Raw genomic sequence first — 25,018 nt, forward strand, 5'->3', positions numbered from 1 at the left:
CATTCTGGCTTGGGAGCCCCCAAGACCCAGACAGAGGTGAGAAACTTTTAGGTCTCACCGGCTACTACAGGAGGATTGTCAAGGGCTATGGTACCATTGTTGCCCCCTTGACAGAGCTGACTTTCAGGAAGCAGCCCAGGAAGGTGATCTGGACTGATGCCTGCCAGAAAGCTTTTAATTCCCTGAAGGCAGCCATGTGCACGGCACCTCTGCTCAAGGCACCCGACTTCTCCAAGGAATTCGTAGTGCAGACTGTTGCTTCAGAGCATGGTGTAGGAGCGGTGATCTCACAACTGAACGAAGAGGGCCTAGACCAACCTGTAGGCTTCCTTAGCTGGAGACTACTCCCCAGGGAACAAAGGTGGAGTGCCATAGAAAAGGAAGCTTTTGATGTGGTCTGGGCACTGAAGAAGCTAAGACCCTACCTATTTGGGACTCACTTCCGAGTTCAGACAGACCGACAGACCACAGGCCCCTCAAATGGTTGATGCAAATGAGGGGTGAGAACCCAAAACTGTTGAGGTGGTCCATCTCCCTACAGGGAATGGACTTTACGGTGGACCACCGCCCTGGCACAGAACACGCCAACGCTGATGGTCTGTCCAGGTTCTTCCGCCTTATTGAAAAGAACTCCAAGGACGTTGGGTAGTTCACCCTACTTTCAGCTGGGGGGACATGTGTTAGACCTGGCATCTTTTGGCGTGTTTCCCCTGTGTTTTTGCTTTCTGACCTCCTGGTTTTGACTCTGTTTTTGCTGATTTGTTGTCTCTGCGCACTTTCTCACTGCTGTTCAGTATTAATGTGCAAGTGAAGCTGGATTGGAGCTGCACCACTGCTAGTCAGAGTGTCCATAAGAAATTATCCATGGGTATTGAGGAATCATAGTTCAATGAAGAAAGTGGCTGCGAAAACAAGCGGTATAATGTCTTCTTCTTTATTATTCAGTTCATAAAAAACCATCAGCCAACGCGTTTTATCCTTTTTACATAGGACTTCTTCAGGGCTGTAAGTTAAAAAGATGTAAAAAAGACATTTCCAAAACACACACTATACATGACAAACAACACTTATATGTACACAACATGTATATTACATAGACATAACATTATAACAACAATACAATATGGTGTTTCCGTCTTAGTGTATCAAAGAAAGCCATTGAAGAACATACCCAAAGTGACACACACATTCAAGATACATGAAATTTTTTTTCAAAATAGCAGAAAATGTTGACATACATATGTCAAAAGAGATAAACAGTGAAGGAGAGAAGGGAGATGAGAAGTTAAAGACTGAGATTAAGAGACAGGTGAGCCTATATTATAAAAAGTGAGACGACAGAGTTGAAAGTATACGATGAAACGCACACAGTCCTCACCTAACCATGAAAATGCCACTAAATTGGGATTGTTGAGTCAACCTCAAAAAACATAAAAAGGAATATCGTCTGTCAACCCGACGGTGGTTACAAGACTAGGTGCACCCCAAACTATGACCAGAGGTGAACCCAAACAGCGTTGTGAATTACCCAATATAAATACGAGAAGGACCTGTCACTATCAATATAAGGCAACAACCAATCCGCTGGGTTGTGACCTAGTTGTAAGAATTATCTTGAACAGATGCTGTTGCCTGGCATCTGTGAAAATCAAGCCAAGAGACCATATATTATACATTCAGTTGCGCATCCACCATATAAGGGTAAAAGGAGTGCGTGGAAACCGGTGTTGGGCGTGCAGGTTCAATTGGGACTAACACACAGTGATGGAGACTATCCACCCTAACTAGTACACCTATAGAAAAAAATATATAATGCTTTCCTTTAGCAAAAATATGGGTCGTTGTGCTACTGAAGAAACAATCAATATATAAATTCCAAATATAATAAGTAACAATTTGTCGCAATAAGCACAAGTGCTCCTATTGTAAAGTTGTATTATGGATTGGTGTTTCCATGATTGGCATATTTGATTTTCTGGTAAGTCTCTAGTAAAGCACACTAAGAGTGCCAGGGCCTGTGAATCAAATGCTGCTAGTGGGCCTGCAGCACTGATTGTGCCACTCACACGAGCAACATTTCAAAGGGTTCTCAGACTTGCCACTGCAGTGTCTGCACGCAGTTTTTACTGCCATGTCGACTTTGCAAGTGCACCCACTTGCCAAGCCCTAACCTTCTCTTTTCGTACATGTGAGTCCCCCCTAAGGTAGGCTCAAAGTACCCCTATGGGCAGGGCGCAGTGTATGTGAAAGGTAGGACATGTCCTGGTGCATGTGACACGTCCTGATAGTGAACTACAGAGTAATTAATTTTTCATTGTTGGAATGCTATCTGTCCCATTAGATAAATGGGGAATGCTCTGTAACATCTTACAAGTATATCTTTCCATAGGGACAAGATAGAGAAATGGAGTTTAGTATGCCTGAGCTCAGATTGCAAAGATGCATCTTTTAGTAAAGATGATTTTTATATTCTGGGTTTGAAAATACCACTTTTAGAAAGTAGGTCTTTTCTTGCTTAGCCATCCTGTGTGCCTCTGCTGGGTTGTGGATTGACTGTAAGGCTCCGGAAGGGAGAAGGGACAGGGGCTGGGTATGTGCATTCTCTTCAGACAGCCACTGGGGGGTTGAGGTGTGTTCTGCCTTTCCTGAATGAGTCAGGGCAGGGGTGAGTAGACCTGGGCTGCATTTAGAGTAGTGGGAGGAGATTTCCTTGCACCTGAATGGGCCTGGTCTGCCTTGGACAATGCTGTCTCCACCTCCTGCCAGGAAGCTGGACCAGAGAGTACCAAACTGGTTTAGACTAAGCACAGACACTCTCTGCTTGAGAGAACAAGGAGAAATGCAGTATAAATATTGGTGCCCGGACCCCAGAATCTTAGAATTCGCTGGAGTAAAGGAACCTGCCAAGAAGAAGAGCTGGAAGAGCTGCCAGGAGAAGTACTGTCCCATTGCTGCGTTGTTGCCTTGGGCAGTGAAAGGACTGGAATGAACTTTCTTCTCTTGTGCTGAGTATCTCCAAGGGCTTGAAGTAGAGCTTACCTCCTGTTCTGAAGTCTCAGGGACTGCAAAGACTTCACCGACCTCTGGGTACCGCCTCTGGAACCATGGTTTCAGTTGCCACAGAAGGGGGAAAGCTGCCGACTTCATCACTGACTCCGTCGCTGGCTTTGTGCCCTGAAGGCACCGCAGAGGACACTGCCGCATCTCGCACCGCAACCCTGGTCTCACCGATGACGACCACCATCACCGCCACTGAGCCACTGCTTGCACCGTGACCTGTGGGCACCGCCTCGCTTTACTTCACCACCCAGGTCTCACCGATGCTGTCACTGCTTGCAGACTTCGACACCTGTGACCGTGCCATGGCTTGGGGGCACCGCTCGTAAGTCTCACGACACACCGCCTGTCCCACACCGCAGTCCAGACCGACCGATGACAGCTCTGTAGCCTGCACCGTGATCTGTCAGCAACGTCATGAGCACCGCCTTCACTCCGCATTGCAGCCCTTGCAGACTTATTTGCCTTAAGAGACCGATACATTGATAACACATCCACTCTAACCAGTATTTTAAAAAATCATAATTTGAATGAGCATTAATCTTTGAAGGAATTATGGTTTAAGAGACATGTATTGGTTGGGTGGATTTACCCATTACCAATGATCACTACTCAATGAATTCTGATTAATACCCTATGATTTTTAGGTGATGGTTGTGCTTTGCACTTATCCCCTGCTGGTCCCACTTATTCCTCATTACACAGAAAAGGGCAATGCCATCAACCTTTTATTCAGTGAAAAGAACACAATATCAAACAGCACATTGACAACACAATGCCTGCTTCATCTCTTACACCCCTCGGACCCCCACCCCTTTCATCTTGAATCCAGCAATAGTCATCCTTCAAAGTCCCAACTCTCCTGGGTCTATTAAGATACTCAAAACCATGAAAGCCACTTCTTATGAAGATGATGTCTTACCATTCCCTGTGTTGAAATCTCCCTCTGGAGACGCTCTCTTCCTCCTACTTACCATTGGCAATGCATCCCTCACTCAAGGCATGTTCGCAGAAGCTCTCAAGACAGGCCAGATTCCCCCAATCCTAAAGAAACCTACTCTAGACCCTGATGACCTCGTTAACCACCAGCCCATCACAAATCTACCATTGATTGGCAAGATCACTGGAAAAGCAGCATGTGTTCAACGCCAAGATCACATCAAGGCGAACAATCATCACCTGCATGACTACCAGTCCGGCTTCAGACCACACTGCAGCACAGAGACCACTACCTAACACATCATACATGATGTCATTTTGACCATAGAGATAAGATGCCCCCTGACTCCTATTACTGCTGGACCGCTCAGCTGCCTTCGACACAGTCAACCATCCCACCCTAATACGCTCCTTGGAGTCTTGGATAGGATTGACTGGCAATGGCATTCACTTGTGTCCCTCCATCCTTTCCAATCAACAGTTTGTACACATAGGCACCTCCAAGTCACAAAAGACCCCTAACAAATGTCCTCCCGGGTTCAATACTGTCTCCTGCCATCTTCAACCTTTCCATGGTAACGCTTAGCTCGCTACTCACAGAAAACGGCATCAAGATTCACCAATTGTCAATGAGGCACAATCCTACTTGAAAGTCTCCTGTGCTTCAGACAACCAGTGCCTCAAATACTGCTTGCACATCACATAAACCTGAGTGTCAAGCACCTACCAGAAGCTCAACCCAAGAAAGAATTGTAATTCTTTGCCAAGATCAACAAACAGGATACACTACAAACATGGCCCAATAACACAAACCTTGACTTATTTATTTGCACTTGTATCGGGCACAGATACTCCAAGTAGTGTCCCGGCGTGCGCCTGGAGAGAGGGAAAGTGAGCACGGAACGCATGAATCTACATGTTAAGTATCTTGCATTCACCCTAGACACCAACCTCACCTTTTGGGAACACATTGTCAAAAAAACACAAAGATTGCATGGTACCATCTCTCTCTTCTAAAGAAAGTCAAACTATTTTCTCCAGAAAGTAATTTCAGATATACTGTTCAAGCCCACATACTTTCACATCTGGATGGTGGTAATGCCCTACTCCATGGCCTCACAGAATCTATACTGGCTCCCGTTAGAGGCATCTTACATGCAGCAGCACATCTTGCCCATGGACTGAAGAAATATGATCACATCAACCCTGTCCTGGATGGAACCCCCAGTGCCGTCTTGCACCATCCCCAATACCAGTTGCATTATTTCAGGAGGCGGTGACGAGACAAGGATTGCTCCGTTAGAGGTTACGGTTGAACACGCGCTAGTTGCAGCGCATTCTAAGGAATCGGAAAAAGAAAAGCAACTCCGATTGGTATTGTGAAGGCTGGTATGAGAGTCCTCGGCCTTTACATGCCCTTCCATAAAACAGTAAAGTGGATGTCCAGTTAAACGAGTGCAAAAAACCCCTTTGCCCTGATGAAATTGCCAAAAGATTAGTGGCAATGAAACATGTTGGCCTTCTTTATAAAGGTTAGCGACATTTAGTGCTTTTACTTTGAGTGAACTCACTGGTTGTGAATAAAGAGTTTGTCCTTTATAGTGAGTTTGCATCTCAATTTTATTGTTGCTCTGAATGACCTGTTCTTAGCAAATCACTGGGTTTTTTCATTTTCACTCTTTGTTCATGGGGACAGCAAAGTGTTTCTGTTAAAACTATCTCTGTTCTCTTTCTTCTTTTCACTGGACATTATTTTCTTCTTTTTTGAGTTGGCAACCGATGATGACAAAACGTGGGCATACCAGCGAGTACCAGCTGGCAACCTACCTGGTGGTGCGTACGTGAGGTGCCTTCTCATTCTTCACACTCTTTTCACGAATCACATCATTTCTTGTGTGAGCTGGGGTGATACACTTCCTGTGAGTTCTTGAAGGGTTGCATTGCAGATGCTCTTAATTAACAATTAAAGAGGTGAAGGGCCAGTCCAATTTTGTTGACATATTGCCAGTGGTTGGAACACAGTTGCTCCCACCATTAGTGGTTGGCCCTTGGACTAATATTTGAACCCTCTTGATGCCAAGCTATTTGTGGTTGTTATTAGCATTATTTCATAAACCTAAAGGAGCAGCACCCCTGGTTATCTTGCAGACAAGCTCACTTACTCTGGTGGTTCTCACCACAGCCATGACACCATCAGACTTCAGGCTAAGGAGTGTAAAAATGAAAAAAACAAGACAGCAGGCTTTCTTAATCTATGTACTTGGGGCCTCCTTTTGAAAAAATTGGCATAAGGCGGCGCCGCAAGTCTTTTTCATGTGCTGCCCTACACCAATTCGAAAGGGCAGGAATGCACCATATTTACAAGATACGGTCCATTCCTGTCCTTTCGGGGAGTGCTGGCCCACAATTTGCAGCCGAGCTCCAACACAGGCACCCTTGCACCATGGTGTCAGTTGTTGGCATTATTGTTTTTGCACAGGAAGAACAATGGGAAGAAATTCTCTCTGATGGACAAGTTACTTACCTTCTGTAACATCTTATCTGGTAGAGACATGATCTAGCTACAGATTCCTTACTTTTGAATTCCCAGGCATCAGGCTGGATCAGGAAGACTTATCCTCAAGCAATAATCTTGCACACTGGAAGTGACGTTTGTGTCACCTATATGGGCGTCACCTCGGCACGCTGACATCAGTTACTTTTCAGGACTTTCTAAGCCAGGAGCACAGAGCTATGAAGTGCACTGACAGTGGTGTGTTGTAGAACAACTAGGGCCCTGAAAGGGATCAGCCCAGACCCTAAAAACCTGTCTGCAGTGAGCGAAGGATGGGTGGCAAAGTAAGGAATCTACAGCTAGATCATGTCTCTACCAGATAAGGTGTTACCAAAGGTAAGTAACATGTCCATCTGATAGAGACATCATGCCGCAGTTTCCTTATCTTTGAATAGATACTCAAGCAATACCATCCCTGGAGGAGGGACTATGGACAATGATAGACCAGGAAGTCCTGCAGGATAGAGTAGCCAAAAGAGCCATCCCATTGGACTTGACTGTCCATGCAGTAGTGTTTGCTAAATGTGTGCAGGGAGGCCCACATTGCTGCCTAACAAATGTCTAGGACTGAAACTCCACATTACAAGGCTGTGGTAGCAGCCTTAGCTCTGGTGGATTGAGCCCTTCAGCCGGCTGTTTTTTGGCCAGAGCATAGCAGATTTTGATGCAGAGGATGACCCATCGCGAGATAGTCCTCGTCTGCACTGCACAACCTTTCTTTGATCCAACGTACCCCACAAAGAGTTGGTCATCCACCCAAAGCATTTTAATGTGGTCAAGGTAGAACAATGCTCTTTTTGGGTCCAGACAGTGGAGTCGCTCCTCCCCTTTCGAGGGATGTGGAGGAGTATAGAAAGTGGGCAACATGCCCTACATGGAATGGTGTTACCACTTTTGGTATGAAAGAAAACCTAGTGTAATGCACCAAATTATCAGGGAAGATGGTCTGGTAAAGAGGCTTAGATGGCAAAGCCTACAATTCGCTCACCATCCTAGCAGAAGTTATTACCACTAAAAATGCTGTTTTGATGGTAAGCACTTGGAGGGGGCAGTTTTGCAGAAGTTTGAACAGAGCACACATCAGGAAGGTGACAACCAAGTTAAGATCCCACTGCGGCATGATGAATGGGGCAGGTGAGAACATATGTAAAAGCCCCTTAAGAAATGTATTTACAATAGGAGATTTAAATAAAGAGAGCTGGTCTGGCAGCCTCAAGAAGGCAAATAAGGTCGAAAGGTACCCTAAGAGAGAGCCCAGAGCAGAGCCTTGCTGGGCAAAGGTCAAAAGAAACAACACGCCTTGAGGGAGAGGAGCAGAAAGAGGATCAATAGATCGTTCTGCACAATTTTCCACACATTCTTTCCACCTGTAGACATATATAGTCTTGGTAGAGGGATACCTAGATGCCAAATTACAATTACAGACTTCAGTAGGAATGTTGAATGCTACCATCTGCCTCCACTCAATCACCCCAGAAAAAGGCGCTGAGTTGACCGGTTCGGGTGGAGGACCCTCCCCTGCTGCTGCAACAGCAGATCCATCCGAAGGGGCAGCCTGAACAGACAATGGACTCATGTTCAGGAAGCCTGGTATACCAGTTTCTCTGTACCCAGTCCAGAGCCACAAGAATGACTTGGGCTCGGTGTAGGAAAGTACTCCTTTTGGCAATGTTACCCCCCAATTTTTGCCTGACTCTGATGCATCTTTGACTGAATGTGCACTGTGTTCCTGCTAACCAGGTTCCCAGTGCCTGTGTTCTTTCCCAAAACTGCACTTTTATTTCCACATTTGGCATACCTCTGGCCCAAATATAAGTCTGTTGTAAAGGGTACGAGTGGTACAAAGGGCCTCTTAATCAGAGAAGATCACTAAGGGCTGCAGCATGTATTATGCCACCCTAAGAGACCCTCACCAAACACATGAACACATCCACTGCAGCCTTTGGTGCAGTAAAAAGTGAAGAGCTGGCATGGCACACATCCCTGTGTGCCATGCACACCAAACGCTGCATGAGGCATAGATAAGTCACTTCTACAGCAGGCCTTACAGCCCTAAGGCAGGGAGCACTAGACCTCATGTAAAGGTATAACTGCATGAGTAGATATACCCCTATAGTGTCCAAGTCCATTCTTAGTGAGTGGCCTAGTACTTGAAAAGATTACTAGGACTGCAATCTGCACTGAAAATAAAGTGTTTCTGACATTTAATTCAAGTTTTTAGAGCAAAATGATTAACAATTATAGTAAACATTGTTATCAACATATACTTTCGTTCTTTACAATTGTTGAACATCAATGAACTGAGATTTGCGTAATTACATGTATTATAAGCAAAACAATAATAATGATTTTTTTTAAAAGAACACCCAATGCATTTCGGGACTATGTGTCCCTTCGTCAGGGGTATGCTGTAAAGAAAGAACAAAAAAGGAGAAAATTTCAAAATCTGCACTTTTGGGGATCAGTTATAACGTTAGAAATTAGAGTGATTTATACGTGCATTGTGCTCCCCTCACCGAAATAATCAATATGAATACCGAATGATGCGGCCCTCCTGAGAAAGGAAACACTAGGCCTCAGGCGAACGCCAATAGTGGCAGAATGGGACACAATTTTACAAGTCCTGACGCGCCTGGATGAGGACACTCTGGGGCACGGTGGGGGTCGGGCGGAGATGCCCTTGCAGAGGGGGGAGATAGCTAGCTGGCAGACTGGGCTCGAGATATGGTGCTTAGGGTTTGGCCGGCTAGGAGAGGTTCCGGGTGCTAGAGATGGTGTCGAACGAGCGATCTGAATGGAGAGGCACAGGGGTGGCGAGGAAGTGAGAGGGGGAGGGGGGATGGAGCAGAGGACAATGCGTGGGGATGCTGAATTAAGGCCTGAATTTGCTGCTGTTGTTTTGGTTTAACTGGGGCGTTTGATGTTTTGCCTCGTTCTCTTATGGCTAAGGAAATAGACGTGAACGCCTTCCGGGGATAATTGGGTGCCACACTAACAAGCACCTGATCGCAAGATGGCGAGGGGGATATTTTGAAGATGGTACTGACGCAGGGGCCATTCATTTTATTCCCCTTCAGACCAATGGGTGTCAAACCAGATTCCATTTATTACTGTACACAAGATAAGTGATGTATTATTGACTTTAATGCAATTATTCACCAATTGGATTCTACATTGTACTATGTAACTTGTTCGCAACTAAAATGCCAATAAACAGATTTCACAATAATGAATACCGAATGATTAAGGGTACCTTATAGGTTCAGCATCAGTGCTCAGAAATTCTTAAGATTCGCTACTAAAAGAAAAAATACTATAGTAAAGAACTATGCATGACACTGCCACTTCCTAGCTTCTCCAAAATCACTTTGATCTACTTCACATACCTGTTGTCTTTAAATGTGCTATTGAACACAATGTTCCCGGTTTTCTTGTTAAAACCTAGGAAAACAAGAAAACTCTATGGATGAAAACTATCGCGCCGGAACGAACAAAAAGCTCTGTCCTTATGACCTTAGAATTATGGCTCACCTTAATATGGATGCAAGGTGCACACAAATAGAATAGAGCTTTTCCGAGCTGTCTTCAGTGGTAACAACTTCGTAAGAACAGAGTTGTAAACAGCGATCTTGAACGGCGTATATAAACTGCCTAAAAGTGAAAACAGTACCGAATTACCTGATATGTATGGCAATTCGCAAAATAATATCGGAGTACTAAATCTTAGGTCAAGTTTAAATCATATTTCCTACCGTAACGGCATTCGAGTAGACGGCGTATGTGTTCGCATTTGACTATCAGGTCACTAGTAAGCTTCCTTGTTTTCACCGTTAGCGTAATGACGTGTCATCGTCACTGAGGGAACATTGAAAAAGGACTATGATCCCTCGATTTAATGAGAAGCCTGAGTTTCAAAACGGACCTATTCTAAGACGTAATCGTAAACACAAAGAGTGGACTCTTTGTGCAAATCTGGAACGAGTAATGTCATTCAGTGAGATTATAATCACTATTGTCAAAGCGAACGTATTTCTATTGTTATATGCAATAATGTAAAAAAACAGTCCTAATTGTACAAAAAAAACTAGACACTCTATTAAAGATCGATCGTCGAAACTCAGTGGGTACACCCTGTGTGCAGAAATGTGAATTAATTTCTTGGGAAAACATTGCTATTCAATAAAAACAATTACGTATGTTGCTTATACATAATAAGAATCTTTATGGTGTTAAGAGGTGATTCCAGAACATTCTAGATGTGGCTACACTCTTTTACCCTTGTGATTGATATAAGCTGGTTGTCTGTATCAGGTATTAGTGTAGATCTAGGTGAATTGTCTCGTTGATATGTAATTCTATATAATTACGTGTGAAGGTCCCAGAAGTGGTGGTTCAGAATGTGTATGTTTATGTTTCTAAAGGAAACAAGTCATCTCAAGTTTATCATTAAGACCTTGTGGGGTCATGGTTTGCAATTTTTTGATCCAGAACACTTCTCTCTGTAGTAGGTGTTTGGAGTTGTCTCTGTCTGGGCATTTCAATACATGTTCGATGATTTGGAATTTAAGTTGAGCAATTTGGTGACGTGATTCTTCCCAATGTGTTGCTAGGCTTGAAGAAACACTTTTGATGCGTATTTTGCTTTTGTGCTCTGTCAGTCTAATTTTCATCTTTCTTTCAGTTTTGCCAACGTACAACAGTCCGCATGGACATTTTATGATGTAAATGACGTTGTCAGAATTGCATGTTGTGCTACTTAGGATTTTAATTTTATTGCCCGTTCGGGGGTGTAATAAAATGTCTCCTGTGATTACATTGTTACAATGAATGCAGTTCCAACATTTGTGTGTTCCGTTTTTCGCTGAAGATTCCGAGATTGTTAGTGGTTTCTTTTTCTGTGATAACATGTCCTTCAAATGATGTGCTCTTGTATAAGCAAACAGTGGTTTTGCCGAGTATAATCCGTTGAAGTCTGTCTCAGATTCTAGTAGGTCCCATCATTTGTGTATGATCTTTTTTATAGTCATAGATGCGGTAGAATATTTAGATACAAATACTGTACGAGTATTAGGTTTTTAAGGAATTTTCTGTAATAGCTCCTCACGAGATCGATTTTTGACTTTGTTTAGTTGCTGTCTCAGAAGATCTTTAGGGTACCCTCTACAGGTGTAATTCTCAATTTGTTGTTCCCAGGTCTCCTCACAAGCTGTGTGAGTAGATGAAATTCGCCTGGTTCTTAAAGATTGGGAAACTGGTAGATTCCGGATTAAAGAAGATGGGTGGAAGCTACTGAATAATAAAGCATTGTTTTTGTCTGTCGGTTTTTTGTACACGCTAGTGTGTATTTCACCCTGTTCAATGTTGATCCAAACATCCAAAAATGAAAGTGCCTTTTTGCTAATAGTGTGAGTGAATTGTATTCTAGAGTCTATAAGCTTTAGTGTTCGTATGTTGTTAATCAGTGCTGGTTCTGATTTGTTCCAAATGAGGAAGATGTCGTCAATAAATCGTCGATTCTTAGACATTATAAGTGCATAGTGAAGCCATACTGAGTACATTGACTAGAAGCTTGTCATTACGAGTTCCTCAGCTCCATGATGGCTTCATCGAATTCAAAGATGTTTGGCACCAAACATCTCAGTTTAATGAGTTCACACTGATGCCATTGTTGAATTAATTAATAAATGCACCCAGAGGGAAACTCAAAGGTGCCCCCTGAAAGCCTTCCAATCCACTAATGTGTGCCTGACTGGTATGCACCAGCCTTCCACCTCTAGAAATGTTTCTGACCCCCTGAGGTGGGAGCCTTTGCTCTCGTGGGTCAGAATTAAAGCCTGCTGTGGGTGGAGGTGCTTCAAACTGCACTCAAGCAGGAACAGCTTGGCCCAGCGGAGAGCTTCAAGGACTTCTTGCTCTTTGTAATGCTGACTAGGTCCTCTCCAGCCAGTGAAGATGCCCGCCCCCCTGACCAAGCCCTATTTTGGCGGCAAGGTCAGCAGGAAAATTAATAAGCAGGAGAGTTATGTCCCCCCTCAGCCAGGAAAACTCCTAAGGTGTCCTGAGCTGAAGTGACCCCCTCCTTTGAAAATCCTCTATATTGTTTTGGAAGATTTTAGCCAGTAGAGTTAGGGCTATGCCCCCTCCCCAGAGGGAGTGGACATACAAAGGGTGTAGTCACCCTGAAGGTAAGTAGCCCATTGACTATAACCTTCTAACCCCTATAACACCCCAAAATCGAGTATTTAGGGGCACGCCTGACCCTTAATCTTCAGATTGTGATGACCTACGAAGAAGAGGTCAAAGAAGAGCCATGCAGCAGCAAAAACTGAGAACACCAAATGAATTGTCCCCAGCCCTACAAGCCTATGTGCAGTCCTCAAAGACCCTGCAACAGAAGAGGGACTCATCCAGCATCCTGCACCTGGAGCCCCTGGGCCTTGGGGCGATTGACAAACAGTGTCCCAACACTCCAGCACATCCCAACCTACCTGTGCAGCTGTAGGTTTCCTTCAGTCTGCCTCCTGGGCTGAGCCTGCAGGATTTTTCCAAGTTCGAGATCCTCCATTGGTTTGCATTGAGCGCGTTTGATGCTGTGTTGGCACCCTACACCTGGCCGCCCCTGTGCTGAGACGGGTATAGGTTTGGTACTACACTGTGACCCCCAAGCTTACCTTAACCCCTGGAGACTGGGTAACCAAACTGTTCTGCTTACTTGTAAGTGGGACCAATTTAATTGCCCTCTTTCTCAGTTGAATATCATTGGCACCAGCTCCTGCATTTGACCTCTGCAGCCAGCCACCCCAGTGCCGCTGATGGTTCAGTGAGATCACTTACCTGAACCTTGCCTGGTAGTGATTCTTCATCCAAAAGCTCAATACCATAAAGTGTTTACTTAACTGCGTACTGCTGATTGTGTTTCCTCCCACAGGATAACATTGTATTGATTGAAAAATGCACTGTGTTCACTTCTTATATTGAAAAACATTGATATTGGAAAACGCATTTTACTGCAAAAAAGTATGTTTGGTTCTTTAAAATAAATATACTACAATTAATATTTTTACAAACAATTGGACTCGGATTTAGTCATTGAGTGTGTGTAATCATTTCTTGCCTGTGTGTGTGTGTACAACAAATGCTTAGCACTGCCCTCTGATAAGCCTAACTGCTCGCCCACACCACTACAAAAGAGTGTTAGCTATTTAAGCCTCTGTAAAGCCTCTGGGGATCCACCGGACTCTGTGCACACTACACCTTGCTTTGATATAGTTACAGTATATACAGAGCCAGCTTCCTACATTGGTGGCAGCGGTGAGATCTACGACTTTGATGAACAACTCTGACAAAAAGTGACCACATGACTAAAAATCCAAAATTGCCTTTAGATTCAACTGTATTTTTGAATTGTCAATTTTTCCAACTTTTTAAAAGTCTTCCTAGGGCCTCGGTTAAGGCCCTTAGCATTTTCAAAAGTTTAAATGCCTACTATAGTTAGGGGTAAAAGTGCCTCACAGGTTTTTTTTAGTACTTTTAAAAAAGATCCAACTTTAGTAAAATATTCGATACAGAGCATATAGTTGTAGAACTCAACTTGAACCATTACCGCCTTCTTGACATAAATGAGCTAAGGACTCTGTAGATTGAAGAACATTTAAACTGGTTCCAATCTTACCAAGAACACGCTCCAGGAGCTCTTTGCAGAATATGCTAATGAACACCCTTTTGAAGAGGAGAACCTCCTCCCAGAAGAAGAAAATAGTAATGATGGGGACAATTCCCAACTCTCTCGACCTAATTAGAGAAGATGTGGTCCCTGCACCCATCTTTCCAAGAATAGTGCAAAGGGGACCTGGTTCCTACACAGGTGGGCCAGGCATCACAAGCAGCATTCAGGACAGCCTCAAAAAAGATGACATCCTTTTAGCAAGGATGGCTCCTAGAATAGCCCTGGAGGATAGACTCCTGGCTATAGAAAGGTAAAGAGTAGATATGGGCCTAGCACCCATAAATGGTGGCAGCAATATAATTCCTAGGGACTGAGAGCACTGTTATGACCCTAAAATCTACAAGTATGAGGAAGGTGATGACATCACAAACTGGTTCACAGCCTTTGAGAGGGCCTATGCATGGAGAAATGTGAAGAAGTTACACTGGGGAGCGTTGCTTTGGGAACTGTTCACTGGTAAGTGCAGGGATAGACTACTGACCCTTACTTGGATAGATGCTAAGTCCTATGATATCATTTATCATTTTTTTATTCTGTTTATTGAAAATTAGTTTCACGGACAACATCTCATTACTGCTCATAATCATTTTTCTTAAGTGTGCATACAAGAAACACTTAAGTATCCAATGTCGTATTACACCATGAGAGACATAGCGTGGTGAACTCAAACATAAGCGCGACATGCGAGTATCCCTTATCCCTTATCATAAAAAATTCTATTTAGAATATGTTATATATGGTTCAGTCTCTAGGGTGGAACACAGCAGAAGCATAACGGAGTGGGTGAATACGTAAATGTTGGGTAGCAAGCATTTTTCCCATTAGCGATGTTCAATCAGGGAGCCCCCAGTGCAATCAATGTACAGGAGAGAAAAAGAAAAGAAATACAATACAGTTCATTATTTTTCTGTCAACGATAACCATACGAAATAACGAAGGGGAGAGGGAAAAGAACCAACCAACAGCATAGTGCAACCCAGCTTCCAGATGCTACAGACATCCATGCGTCAACCCAAATGCCATAGTCCAAGTATGTGCAGTGCTTGTGAGTGACGTATAATCAGGGGGGAAAAGTGGGGGGGACGGGGAGATCCAATACAATGCCAGCAAAGTCGGGAATGATTCAGGAGCATGGAAATGGGAGGTGAGGTGAAAGGGAGGGAACACTCTAATCGCTCTGTCACTCATTGCGACAGGTTATCAAATGTGTCTGTGGGTATTGTTACATTGTCTGCCTCTCATTGTGCTCGCAAAGCTAGTTGAATGGTGTCCCAGTAAGTGGAAATGGGTTATTTCGGCAGCCCTAGTATGTCCTCTCAGTGCCGGGCTACACTTTTAGCTTGAGCCCAGTTGTCAATAGAATGCCTCCAGGTAGCAAACGCCCGGGTGTCGAGGTTTTCTATCTCTGTGTGATAAGGCGTTTGGCGACTATAAATCACCTTGTGTCACCTTGTGTCTTATGGATCTGTGATAAAAGCCCAGCAGGCAAACCTCCCAAAGATGTAGGTTTGGGCACCAGTACAAGTAGTTAATGCAATTGTGACGGCATTCCATTATGCGTGTAGTGATGGGCAGGCCCATAACATATGTAAGAGGTCTGCGCCGATACATCAGCATCCGGGGCATGCAGCATTTGTTGTGTGATAATATCTGTTGATATTGGCAGAGGTAAGGTAGGCCCTGTGTTGTATGTAAAATATATAAGCTTAAAGCGGGCGTTACGTGGAACATGACAGGGGCCCTCCAATATCGCACTCTATTCACGGTCAGTACAGGGGCGGGTCAACTCTGTCTCCCATCAACGACCCAGGGCGAGAAGTTGTGGGGTAGTGTGATGGCACATGGAGTCAGCGTGTGAGGTGCCTGCCCCCACCCATCACCTTCAAGTACTGGACTTTGAGGTGCATCAATGGTTTGGATGATATGTCTCCCTAGTGCTGTCGTAGTGTACCTAGTAGTGATTGGTGGTGTAAAAACTGACCCGGAGGTAAACCCTCCTCCTCCATTAGAATGTCATATGGTGGTAACATGGTGGTAACATGCCCTCTCTGTATAAGTCGCCTAAGGAACTCATTCCGGCAGCATATCATGCCTCCAGTTCTGCTACCGTCATCAAGCCCGTTGGCCTAGGAGTTCCCAGTAGTGCAAGCCTGGTGCATTTAGGAGAACCTGTTTGGTAAGGTGTAGGCATCTGCGATATCATCTGTGTGCCACTCCCAGGCAGAGCGAGTCAGTGGGGCTTAACCTTGTGCAAGGGTGAAATAAATGTGCGATTTCTAATGAGGACCATTCCAGGATAGTTGTAGCCATGTCTGATAAGTGTAACCCCGTTAGCCCTTGTGCAATCCATTGGATTTTTGCAGCCAGATAGTAAGTGTTCAAAGCAAGGGGCTGCCAGGACGCCAGTGCTGTTTGGGGCACAGGGCTTCGCCAAGGCAACCCTAAATCTCGATTTGTTCCAAATGAAGTCTCTCAACTGTTTTTCAAATTTCCCAAAAAATGTAGATGGGATAAATATGGGTAGATTGGTGAAGAAATAAAGTAGGTGGGGTAGCTCGACTATTTTTAGTAGAGCCACACTTCCCATGATCACTAGAGGTAATGTGCAGCAAAACATCATCTGCGCATGGAGCGCAGTGACTGCCCACAGGATGTTGCCTTCAAACAGATCTATCATGCTGTTATACACCTGGATGCCCAGATATATGAATGCGTGAGGTTGCCAGTTAAGTTGTTTATCCCCTATCCTCAGCTCGGGGTTAACCATCTTCGGGAGGAAGGGGAACACACAAGATTTTGTTTAGTTGACCCTCAGTCCGACATTTCTGCAAATTGTGTCAGGGTGGCATTTATCGTAGTGGGTACATCATGTATGTCCCTCAAATACAGCAACATGTCATCAGCACACAGGGAGATTACATGTAGTCCATTGCCTAAGGTAATTCCCCATTGTACTCCCTGTCAAAGAATCGCTAGGGCAAATCATTCGATGGCCAATGAGAATAATAATGGTGACAGTGAGCAGCCCTGACATGTACTTCTGTGTATAGGGATATCTGCCAACAGCAGAGGACCTGTTTTAACTCTGAGTGGGTTGGTATATAGCAATCTCACCATCCTCAGAAATCTGGTGCCAATTCCATACCGTGGGAGAGCTCCAAACAGATAGGTCCATTCTAGTAAATTGAAACCTTTCTCATGGTCCAATACTAAACATCCAGTTCTGGGACACTCGGAGAGCTCAGATTTTAGGACCCTAAAAAAGTGGTGCAGGTTTAGGAAGGTGTTTCATGTGGAGACAAACCCATTTTGTTCTGGGTGCACCAAACCTTGTACTAATGGTGCTAAGCAGTCCTCCAGTTTTTTTGCTAATATTTTGTAGTCTGTATTCAGGAGAGCCAGTGGGCGACATGAGCTGGGGATATCAGGGTTTTTGTGGGGTTTGGGCAAAGAGATGACCATCGCTGCCCTCTGGGACTATGAGAGTGTCCCCAAAGGCAAGGCTTCATCATATATCATCAGCAAGTGTTGCGCAAGCTTTGATGGGTAAGCTTCGTAAAATTCGGAGGTCAATCCATCTGGACCCGGCATCTTGCCATTGGCCAGCGCTCTGATGGCATTGCGAACTTTGGATACAGTTAGCAATTCATTCAGTTCCAACTGAGTGTCTAATGGAATAGTGGGCATGGGTAAGTCAGATAAAAACACCCTATACTTGTCGGGGTCAGAGTCTGTGTGCAATTGATAAATAGCAGTGTAGTGATGGGTGAGCTCATCATGAATGGCAGCTTGTGTATAAAGGTGGGGTCCGCCTCTGAGCGCAGCGCTGTGATAGAATTGTGGGGCGATCCTGCCGGATCAGCCAAGCCAGTAGACGCCCACATTTTTCTGCCTTATTGTATGTGCCTGCGGAGTGTGCTGCATAATTGACACAACACAGTCGTTCTACTAGTATCATGTATTTGCCCTTTGCATTGGCCAATGTGGCTGAACCGTCCAGTTCCTCAGCCGCTTGATTCTATACCCCCTGCAGCTTGCGTTCTAGGTTAGTGATGTCTTGGGTGAGCCTGCGCCTCATGTTAATCTGTGCCTCTAGACAGTGGCCTCTCAGGGTCACCTTGAAGGAGTCCCATTCGATCAGGCCATGCAAAGCCATTCCTGCATTTAGCTAGAAGTAGTCCATCATGGAACTCAATGAGGCCTGAAAAGGTGGGTCCTCCACAAGTGCTGGCTGTAACTTCTATGTGGGAATAGGAGGAATGATAGTCTCCCACTGCAACTGTAGGATTTGGGGGTTAGATCGGAGTGTGTGCGTCCCAGATAGTCTATTGCCATGATGGACAGGAGTAGCGAGTAAGTAGCCACCAGTCTATCTAAAAGGACGTGCAATTGATGAGCAGCTGAGTATATGGAGTAGACCTTCAACACAGGGTTGCAGCTGCGCCATGCATCTTTCAGATGCCATTGTTGCAGCCAGTTAGATAACGTACAAGCATTGATGATGATAAGCGTACATGGCAAAAGAGGGAAGGAGTGATCATCGGTGGTATCAAACACACTATAAAAATATTCCCCGAGCAGCCATGGAATCTCCTCTCACTGCAAACAGGTGTGTGAGTGTGTGTAGATCATGGGCTTCATCCAAATTTGGTGCGTAGAGAGAACCCAGCAATATAGGGTGTCCTTCCAGTTGTTCCTTCACCAATACATAAGAGTCTTGGGTGTCTATAATCGATTCCTCCGTGACAAATGGAGTGTCAGGTTTGATAACAGGAGGGCCCACAGGCATAAGTAGAGAATCATGTGGCATACACCTGTCCCCTTCATCTCCTTTGTAGTCTAGTATTCTCTATATGTGTCAGGTGTGTTTCCTATAACAATGCAATGTTCGCTGAGTGCAGCTTTAGATATACATACACAGCATTTTGTCACGATAGAGTATGCATGCCCCACACATTCCATGTAATTATGGTATAGTGAGCCATACGTAGTGTGGTAAGGGTGTCCTCCCCCTAGTGTCATCGCCCCACCTGAGAGAGAGAAGGGTCACGAACATTAGGAAACAGTGATAGGGAGCAAGTAGAATAGTTTGTGAAGGGCATGAGTCGCACCAAACCGTGTAAGACATACAAACCATAAAACTGTACTGTAAATAGTGATAGAGCAGTAACACACCAGGTGCCCCCCCAAACAAAGACCCAGATCCCTCAGTGGAGGGGCGTTAGGTAGATATCTTATGGGGAGGAGCACGTTTGTCGATTTGTACCTAACCCCGCTTGAGAGGGAGGTTATGCCTGTGCACCCACATAAGCAAGAAACACATTGTGCTGATAATTATCCTTGTGCATACAACCATCAGTTGACGACTAACAATGTTGTCAGTGTCCATCAATAAAAGTGCACATTGCATACCTAGAAAGGAACAACAAACCTGACTGTTCACGGATGGATAGGGGCAGCAAACTATGGAAGCAATAAAGTAACATTTACGGTGTAAATGAAAAAGACACAGCTGGTATTAGAGAATATCATGAGACATTTGTGGAGTTATCTCACTGTGGTTGCATGACCCCTTGTCAGGGTGTCATGCAACAATAGTGAGATAGGTTAGATGAAAGGCTGCAATGGTATGGCTCTCCAGTCTGCCTCAGTGTATCAGGAGTCTGTGCCCCCTTGTTGCATCTTCCACTCTTTACAGCCCTGCAGCTACCAGTGCCTGCTGTGTTTTGCGACCAATTAATATCCTTTCTTTCCTGCAGTGAACCTGGAGTGCATTGAAGCTGAAGAGTCAACCTCTGGGGAGAAATTTGTGTACAGCACAGGTGAATACCATGTGCATTCCCGCCAGTTGATGTACCCCGGCTCCAATGTACAACGCTACCCAGTGCCGGATGAACTGGTGCCATGGCGGGTGAGTATGTAACCTGGCAATAAGGTACAACTTCTACTCACAAAGAGATGAGTTCCCAGGTCTGATGTTTCTTCTATCAAAACGCTGTTCACTCACTCCACATTTCCTGGTTTATATTGAGCACTTGTTCCCATCGGTATATGATTTCATAAACAGAGCATGTGTTTTTTGCACTTATTATACTTCCCTCAATCCGTGCCGGTGCAAAGGTTTCCACAGATCCTGGAACACTGAGAGTTTTCTGTTTAGTTCTCCTCCGATTCCATAGCAACAAGGCAACTTTGAGACCCTTTGTCGTAATCAACACACTTTTGTGGCTTCTTGTGATGGTGCCGTAAAGTGGCTTTTTGTGATAGTGCCGTAAAGTGGCTTCTTGTGAGGACTTTCACTTTAATTAAGCTGCACCCAGTAGTATTGAAGGAAGAGTTCTTCATATACTAAATGAAGAGTACTGGAATGAAACGCAAGCACTGATCGGTGTAGGACTCTGTTAGTATTTGTATTTTACATTTGCATAGCTCATATATGGCCTTCCAAGAGGTATGCTAGTGCTAGGCACTAGATTGTGAAAGATCTGGAAAAAGACAGGTGAAAAATTAAAAAGAGGCAAATCTCATAGATGAATTGCTGAAGATCTTATAGGTGAAGACTCAACGGGTAAGCTTTTAAGTGGGTTTTTTTCCAACTGAAGTGGTTTGGTTGTGATCTTAAATGTGATGACATCTTGTTCCACACCTTTGGAAATAAAACCACTAAAACCACTCAGAAATTTGTAAATCAGGAGTTGATGTATCTTGTAAAAATTGAGGACATAACGTTCTTTGACTTCATAAAGCTTTATGTCAGAGCCACAAGGCCTTCTGCAGACTTCTATTTCAAATTTGAAGCCAGTTCAATTTACACAAATGGTTAGCGATGGAGATCTTACCGCTTAGGCCCGAGACTAATCTGCCTGCTGCATTTTGATCTACTTGTAGTCTCTGGGCAGCGCATAGCTGCCAAGGTTTTATATTGCTATGTGTGCCATTTTTAGGTTGCGCCTGAGCCAGCGCGCATGCGCTGCTCTGGCGATCTGCTGTAGTGGATTAGGGAATAGGAGCCCCGCCCACTCTCTGCCCATATTTGCCGTTGGCTTGTGTCATTGTCCGTCCTAAATGCTGACTTTTGATTCGTAAATAGGCTTGTTAGTCCCTCCTCAGTACCGCCTCCTGTTCATATGTCACCTCCCATGGCGACTGCCCCCTTTACTTCAGTTGTTACACAGTAAGTGTTATTTAGACTGTGAGCACTACTTTCTTTATCCAGTTTCTCTTACTGCAGGCACGACGTGCTTTGGTGCGAGACCTATTGCATTGCAAATGGTTTTTTTCCGATTAAATATAGCGCAAACTCGACCCGAAAGTATTGTAGCGCTTTACAATAGCACCAGTTATGTTACACAGGGACACCCTTTCCAGTTAACCTCTCCTTAGAAGCTTTTGTCTAATTAAGTCACAGAAGTCAGGCGGATCTGCCATAAGGTGTCAAGTGCCCCATAGACTTTAAAGGTGTCACAGACTGCGAACGCAGAAGTCATTATTCCAGAAAGTGGTGGAGGGAGGTGGGGGGGTCGCTTGGAACGTGAGCGACATGCACCGTCAGTAAATAGCTGAAAGGAATCCTCTGTCTGGGGGCCCGCCTGACCGATATACAATCTGAAGTGCACCTGTGTCTGGGGACCCGCCTGACGATATACAGTCTGGAGTGCACCTGTGTCTGGGGGCCCGCCTGACCGATATACAATCTGAAGTGCACCTGTGTCTAGGGGCCCGCCTGACCGATATACAATCTGTATTGCACCTGTGTCTGGGGGCCCACCTGACTGATATACAATCTGAAGTGCACCTGTGTCTGGGGGCCCGCCTGACCGATATAAAATCTGAAGTGCACCTGTGTCTGGGGGCCCACCTGACCGATATGCAATCTGAAGTGCACCTGTGTCTGGAGGCCCGCCTGACCGATATACAATATGAAGTGCATCTGTGTCCGGGGGCCCGCCTGACCGATATACAGTCTGAAGTGCACCTGTGTCAGGGGGCCCACCTGACCGATATACAATCTGAAGTGCACCTGTGTCTGGGGGCACGCCTGACCGATATGCAATCTGAAGTGCACCTGTGTCTGGAGGCCCGCCTGACCGATATACAATATGAAGTGCATCTGTGTCCGGGGGCCCGCCTGACCGATATACAGTCTGAAGTGCACCTGTGTCAGGGGGCCCACCTGACCGATATACAATCTGAAGTGCACCTGTGTCTGGGGGCACGCCTGACCGATATACAATCTGAAGTGCACCTGTGTCTGGGGGCCCGTCTATCCGATATACAATCTGAAGTGCACCTGTGTCTGGGTTACCTATTTCCACAGTGAAAAAGCAGACCCCTTTGCCCCCTGCAGTTTTCAACAGTGTATATCGGCGCAAAGGGGTTTCCCATTCAATCTAAATGCTATATGAACAATGTATTATTCTAAACAACAGTGGTCCCTAGAACTTTATAAGATATAAAGGAAAAATAAATAAAGACTCAATCAGTGCTATATTACAAGGACTTGTCCAGCCGGACATAGGTCAAAAATTTACTTATACGTTTAGTAAGCAAACATTGATTTTTTTTTTTAAATATTTTTATTGCCATTTTCATAGTTTAGTAAGCAAACATTGATATATTAAATACACAAAGTGGGACACAAGCCTGTGTCCTGTATGAACAAGGGAAAATGTGCAAAACAGAAGGAAAAACAACGTAGGCTCAGGCAAGGAACATGGTTTGGCGTAAGGAGCAAATACAAAGTGAACAAGCAAACAAATCACAAGAACACCTTTATACTTTTACAGTAAGTTATTTTCAGCATATAAGGTGTTTTTTAGAGTGTCGACGGCGTCTCGATCCATTGGGGAAATACAAGGATCATCATCAGGACAACAAGTAAAATGCCTGTTGGATGGAGCCTGAATATTCATGAAAAATAACAAGGGCCCCCTGTCCAATAAATGTACAATTCCTAGGGCAGGGTACTATGCAAGTAGAGTATAAATCCCTAGGCAATATGATCAAGAAGTATGTAATCTATCGTTATATATGCGCCCCTCTGGTGCAATTTAATTTCCAAGAAACAGAGTGCAACAATGTAAAACCCAAACAACACTTACTAGACTTTAAAAACATTCATTTAATGACATATTAAAAAACATTTCATAATACACTTTAAAATCAAAATATATGAATATTAAAACATATTATAACTCTTTTTCATCAGTAAACACAATTACATAAGTAAACATTTCTTAGTGGCAGACAAGTTGAATCTTTTTCGACACGCGTTTCGACGCAAACTGTGTCTTCATCAGGAAAGAGCCACACGTAAACCTACAACATAATATTACAGTTACACTCAAGTTTATGATATTATCTGAGAGAGTTTGACCTTCACCATCACCTCAGTGAATGATTCTTTAAGCAAGGTGATTCTGACATTTCTGTTTGGATAAGACATTTTCCTTATTAAAATAAAAGAGTTTATATTGAATGATGTCATTATTTCATTATTCATTTTATTATATTTATCATATTCATCAACCTCGTATATTACGGAAAATCTCCTAGATCCTTTATTATTGATTTTATTCATCATTAGCTCAATTTTATTTGCTTACTTTATTTATGTCTTCTCTAAATTTCCAGCAATAAAAGACTGTGTTTCCTTCAATGTGTAAATCAATAAACTTTGGCTGAACACTGGTGCTGAAAAACAATGATGTTATATTTAGTCAAAATCAGTTGGTTCACCCTTAATGTATTACGGGGGGTGTCTAAAGTTTAGTTCATTACCTACAGTATTTTTATTCGCGAGGATTATAAATCTATTCCTTTATATTTTATGTCCCAACGGGGGTGTTTTGTTACACAGTATGCGATTCAATGGATGAAAGTTACTGGAAAGGAGAAGAAAAAACAAACATGATAATGTCTAGTTCTATTTGAATCAACCCTAATCCATATTTTGACTTGTTTATAAAATTTACCTGTTTGTATAGTCCGTCTTTCAGTGATAGATAATTTTGTGATACAATTCATGAAGAACGATGTTTTAAACGAAAAGCAGTCATTTGGATATGGCTGAAATAAACAACAGAATACAATAAGGATGGTTTCTATCTAATATCCCCGTGTCTTCCTAGTTTATAGGCAATTTGATGTTAAGGATAAGAGATTTTAAATATCATTGCCTGATCTTTGCGCATTCTATGTAGCTATTAAAGTGTGTATTGCTGAAGCTCTCTATATAGAATATCAGTTACACTGCCAGAACTATCATGAGGTTTATTGAGACTCTGGTGAAAAACTGCCTAAGTCCCCTTATTATATCGAATGTAGAGATGTTTGTTCTTCCTTAATGTACATTCTATCTATTCTCAAATAAATGTATTATATTAAAGTTTACCTTCGAATAGTCTCATAGATATAAAAACCGGCGGCGTCTCTGCGTCCTGCTCAGTCGTTTCGGGACGTTTTACACTCGCTGTTGGTTCGTGCTATATAAACACACCTGTGTGGTATTAGTCCTGTTTCGATATCGGTTAAAATGGTTCATGTGATGCGGATGATGGCATCGACTTCCTCCTAATCGGCCTAGATTCTCTCACGAGACCTCTGATTGGATTTCCAAGGTCACGTGATGAAGGTTTTGCCAGTTATTTCCTTATTATTGGCTATCTCGGGTCATGTGATGGGGGTCATGATGTATACTCGCTTCTGTTCCGCCTAAATTCTCCTACAGGAGTTGGGATAGG

At 43.9% G+C, this 25,018-nt stretch overlaps 1 protein-coding gene across 4 annotated transcripts in view; it reads left to right on the forward strand.

The window, feature by feature from the left end:
• LOC146808505 (transient receptor potential cation channel subfamily M member 2-like) overlaps positions 1-25,018 on the forward strand; it is a 2,014,188-nt gene that overhangs the window by 1,483,465 nt on the left and 505,705 nt on the right. For all 4 annotated transcript variants that reach the window (XM_085623584.1, XM_085623586.1, XM_085623585.1 and 1 more), the window contains one exon: positions 20,036-20,187. In XM_085623584.1, coding sequence (XP_085479710.1) covers positions 20,036-20,187 — 152 coding nt within the window. The remainder of the gene's footprint in view (positions 1-20,035; positions 20,188-25,018) is intronic.

This window comes from Triturus cristatus, chromosome 8 (genome assembly GCF_964204655.1).
Source record: "Triturus cristatus chromosome 8, aTriCri1.1, whole genome shotgun sequence".
Lineage (NCBI taxonomy): Eukaryota > Metazoa > Chordata > Amphibia > Caudata > Salamandridae > Triturus > Triturus cristatus.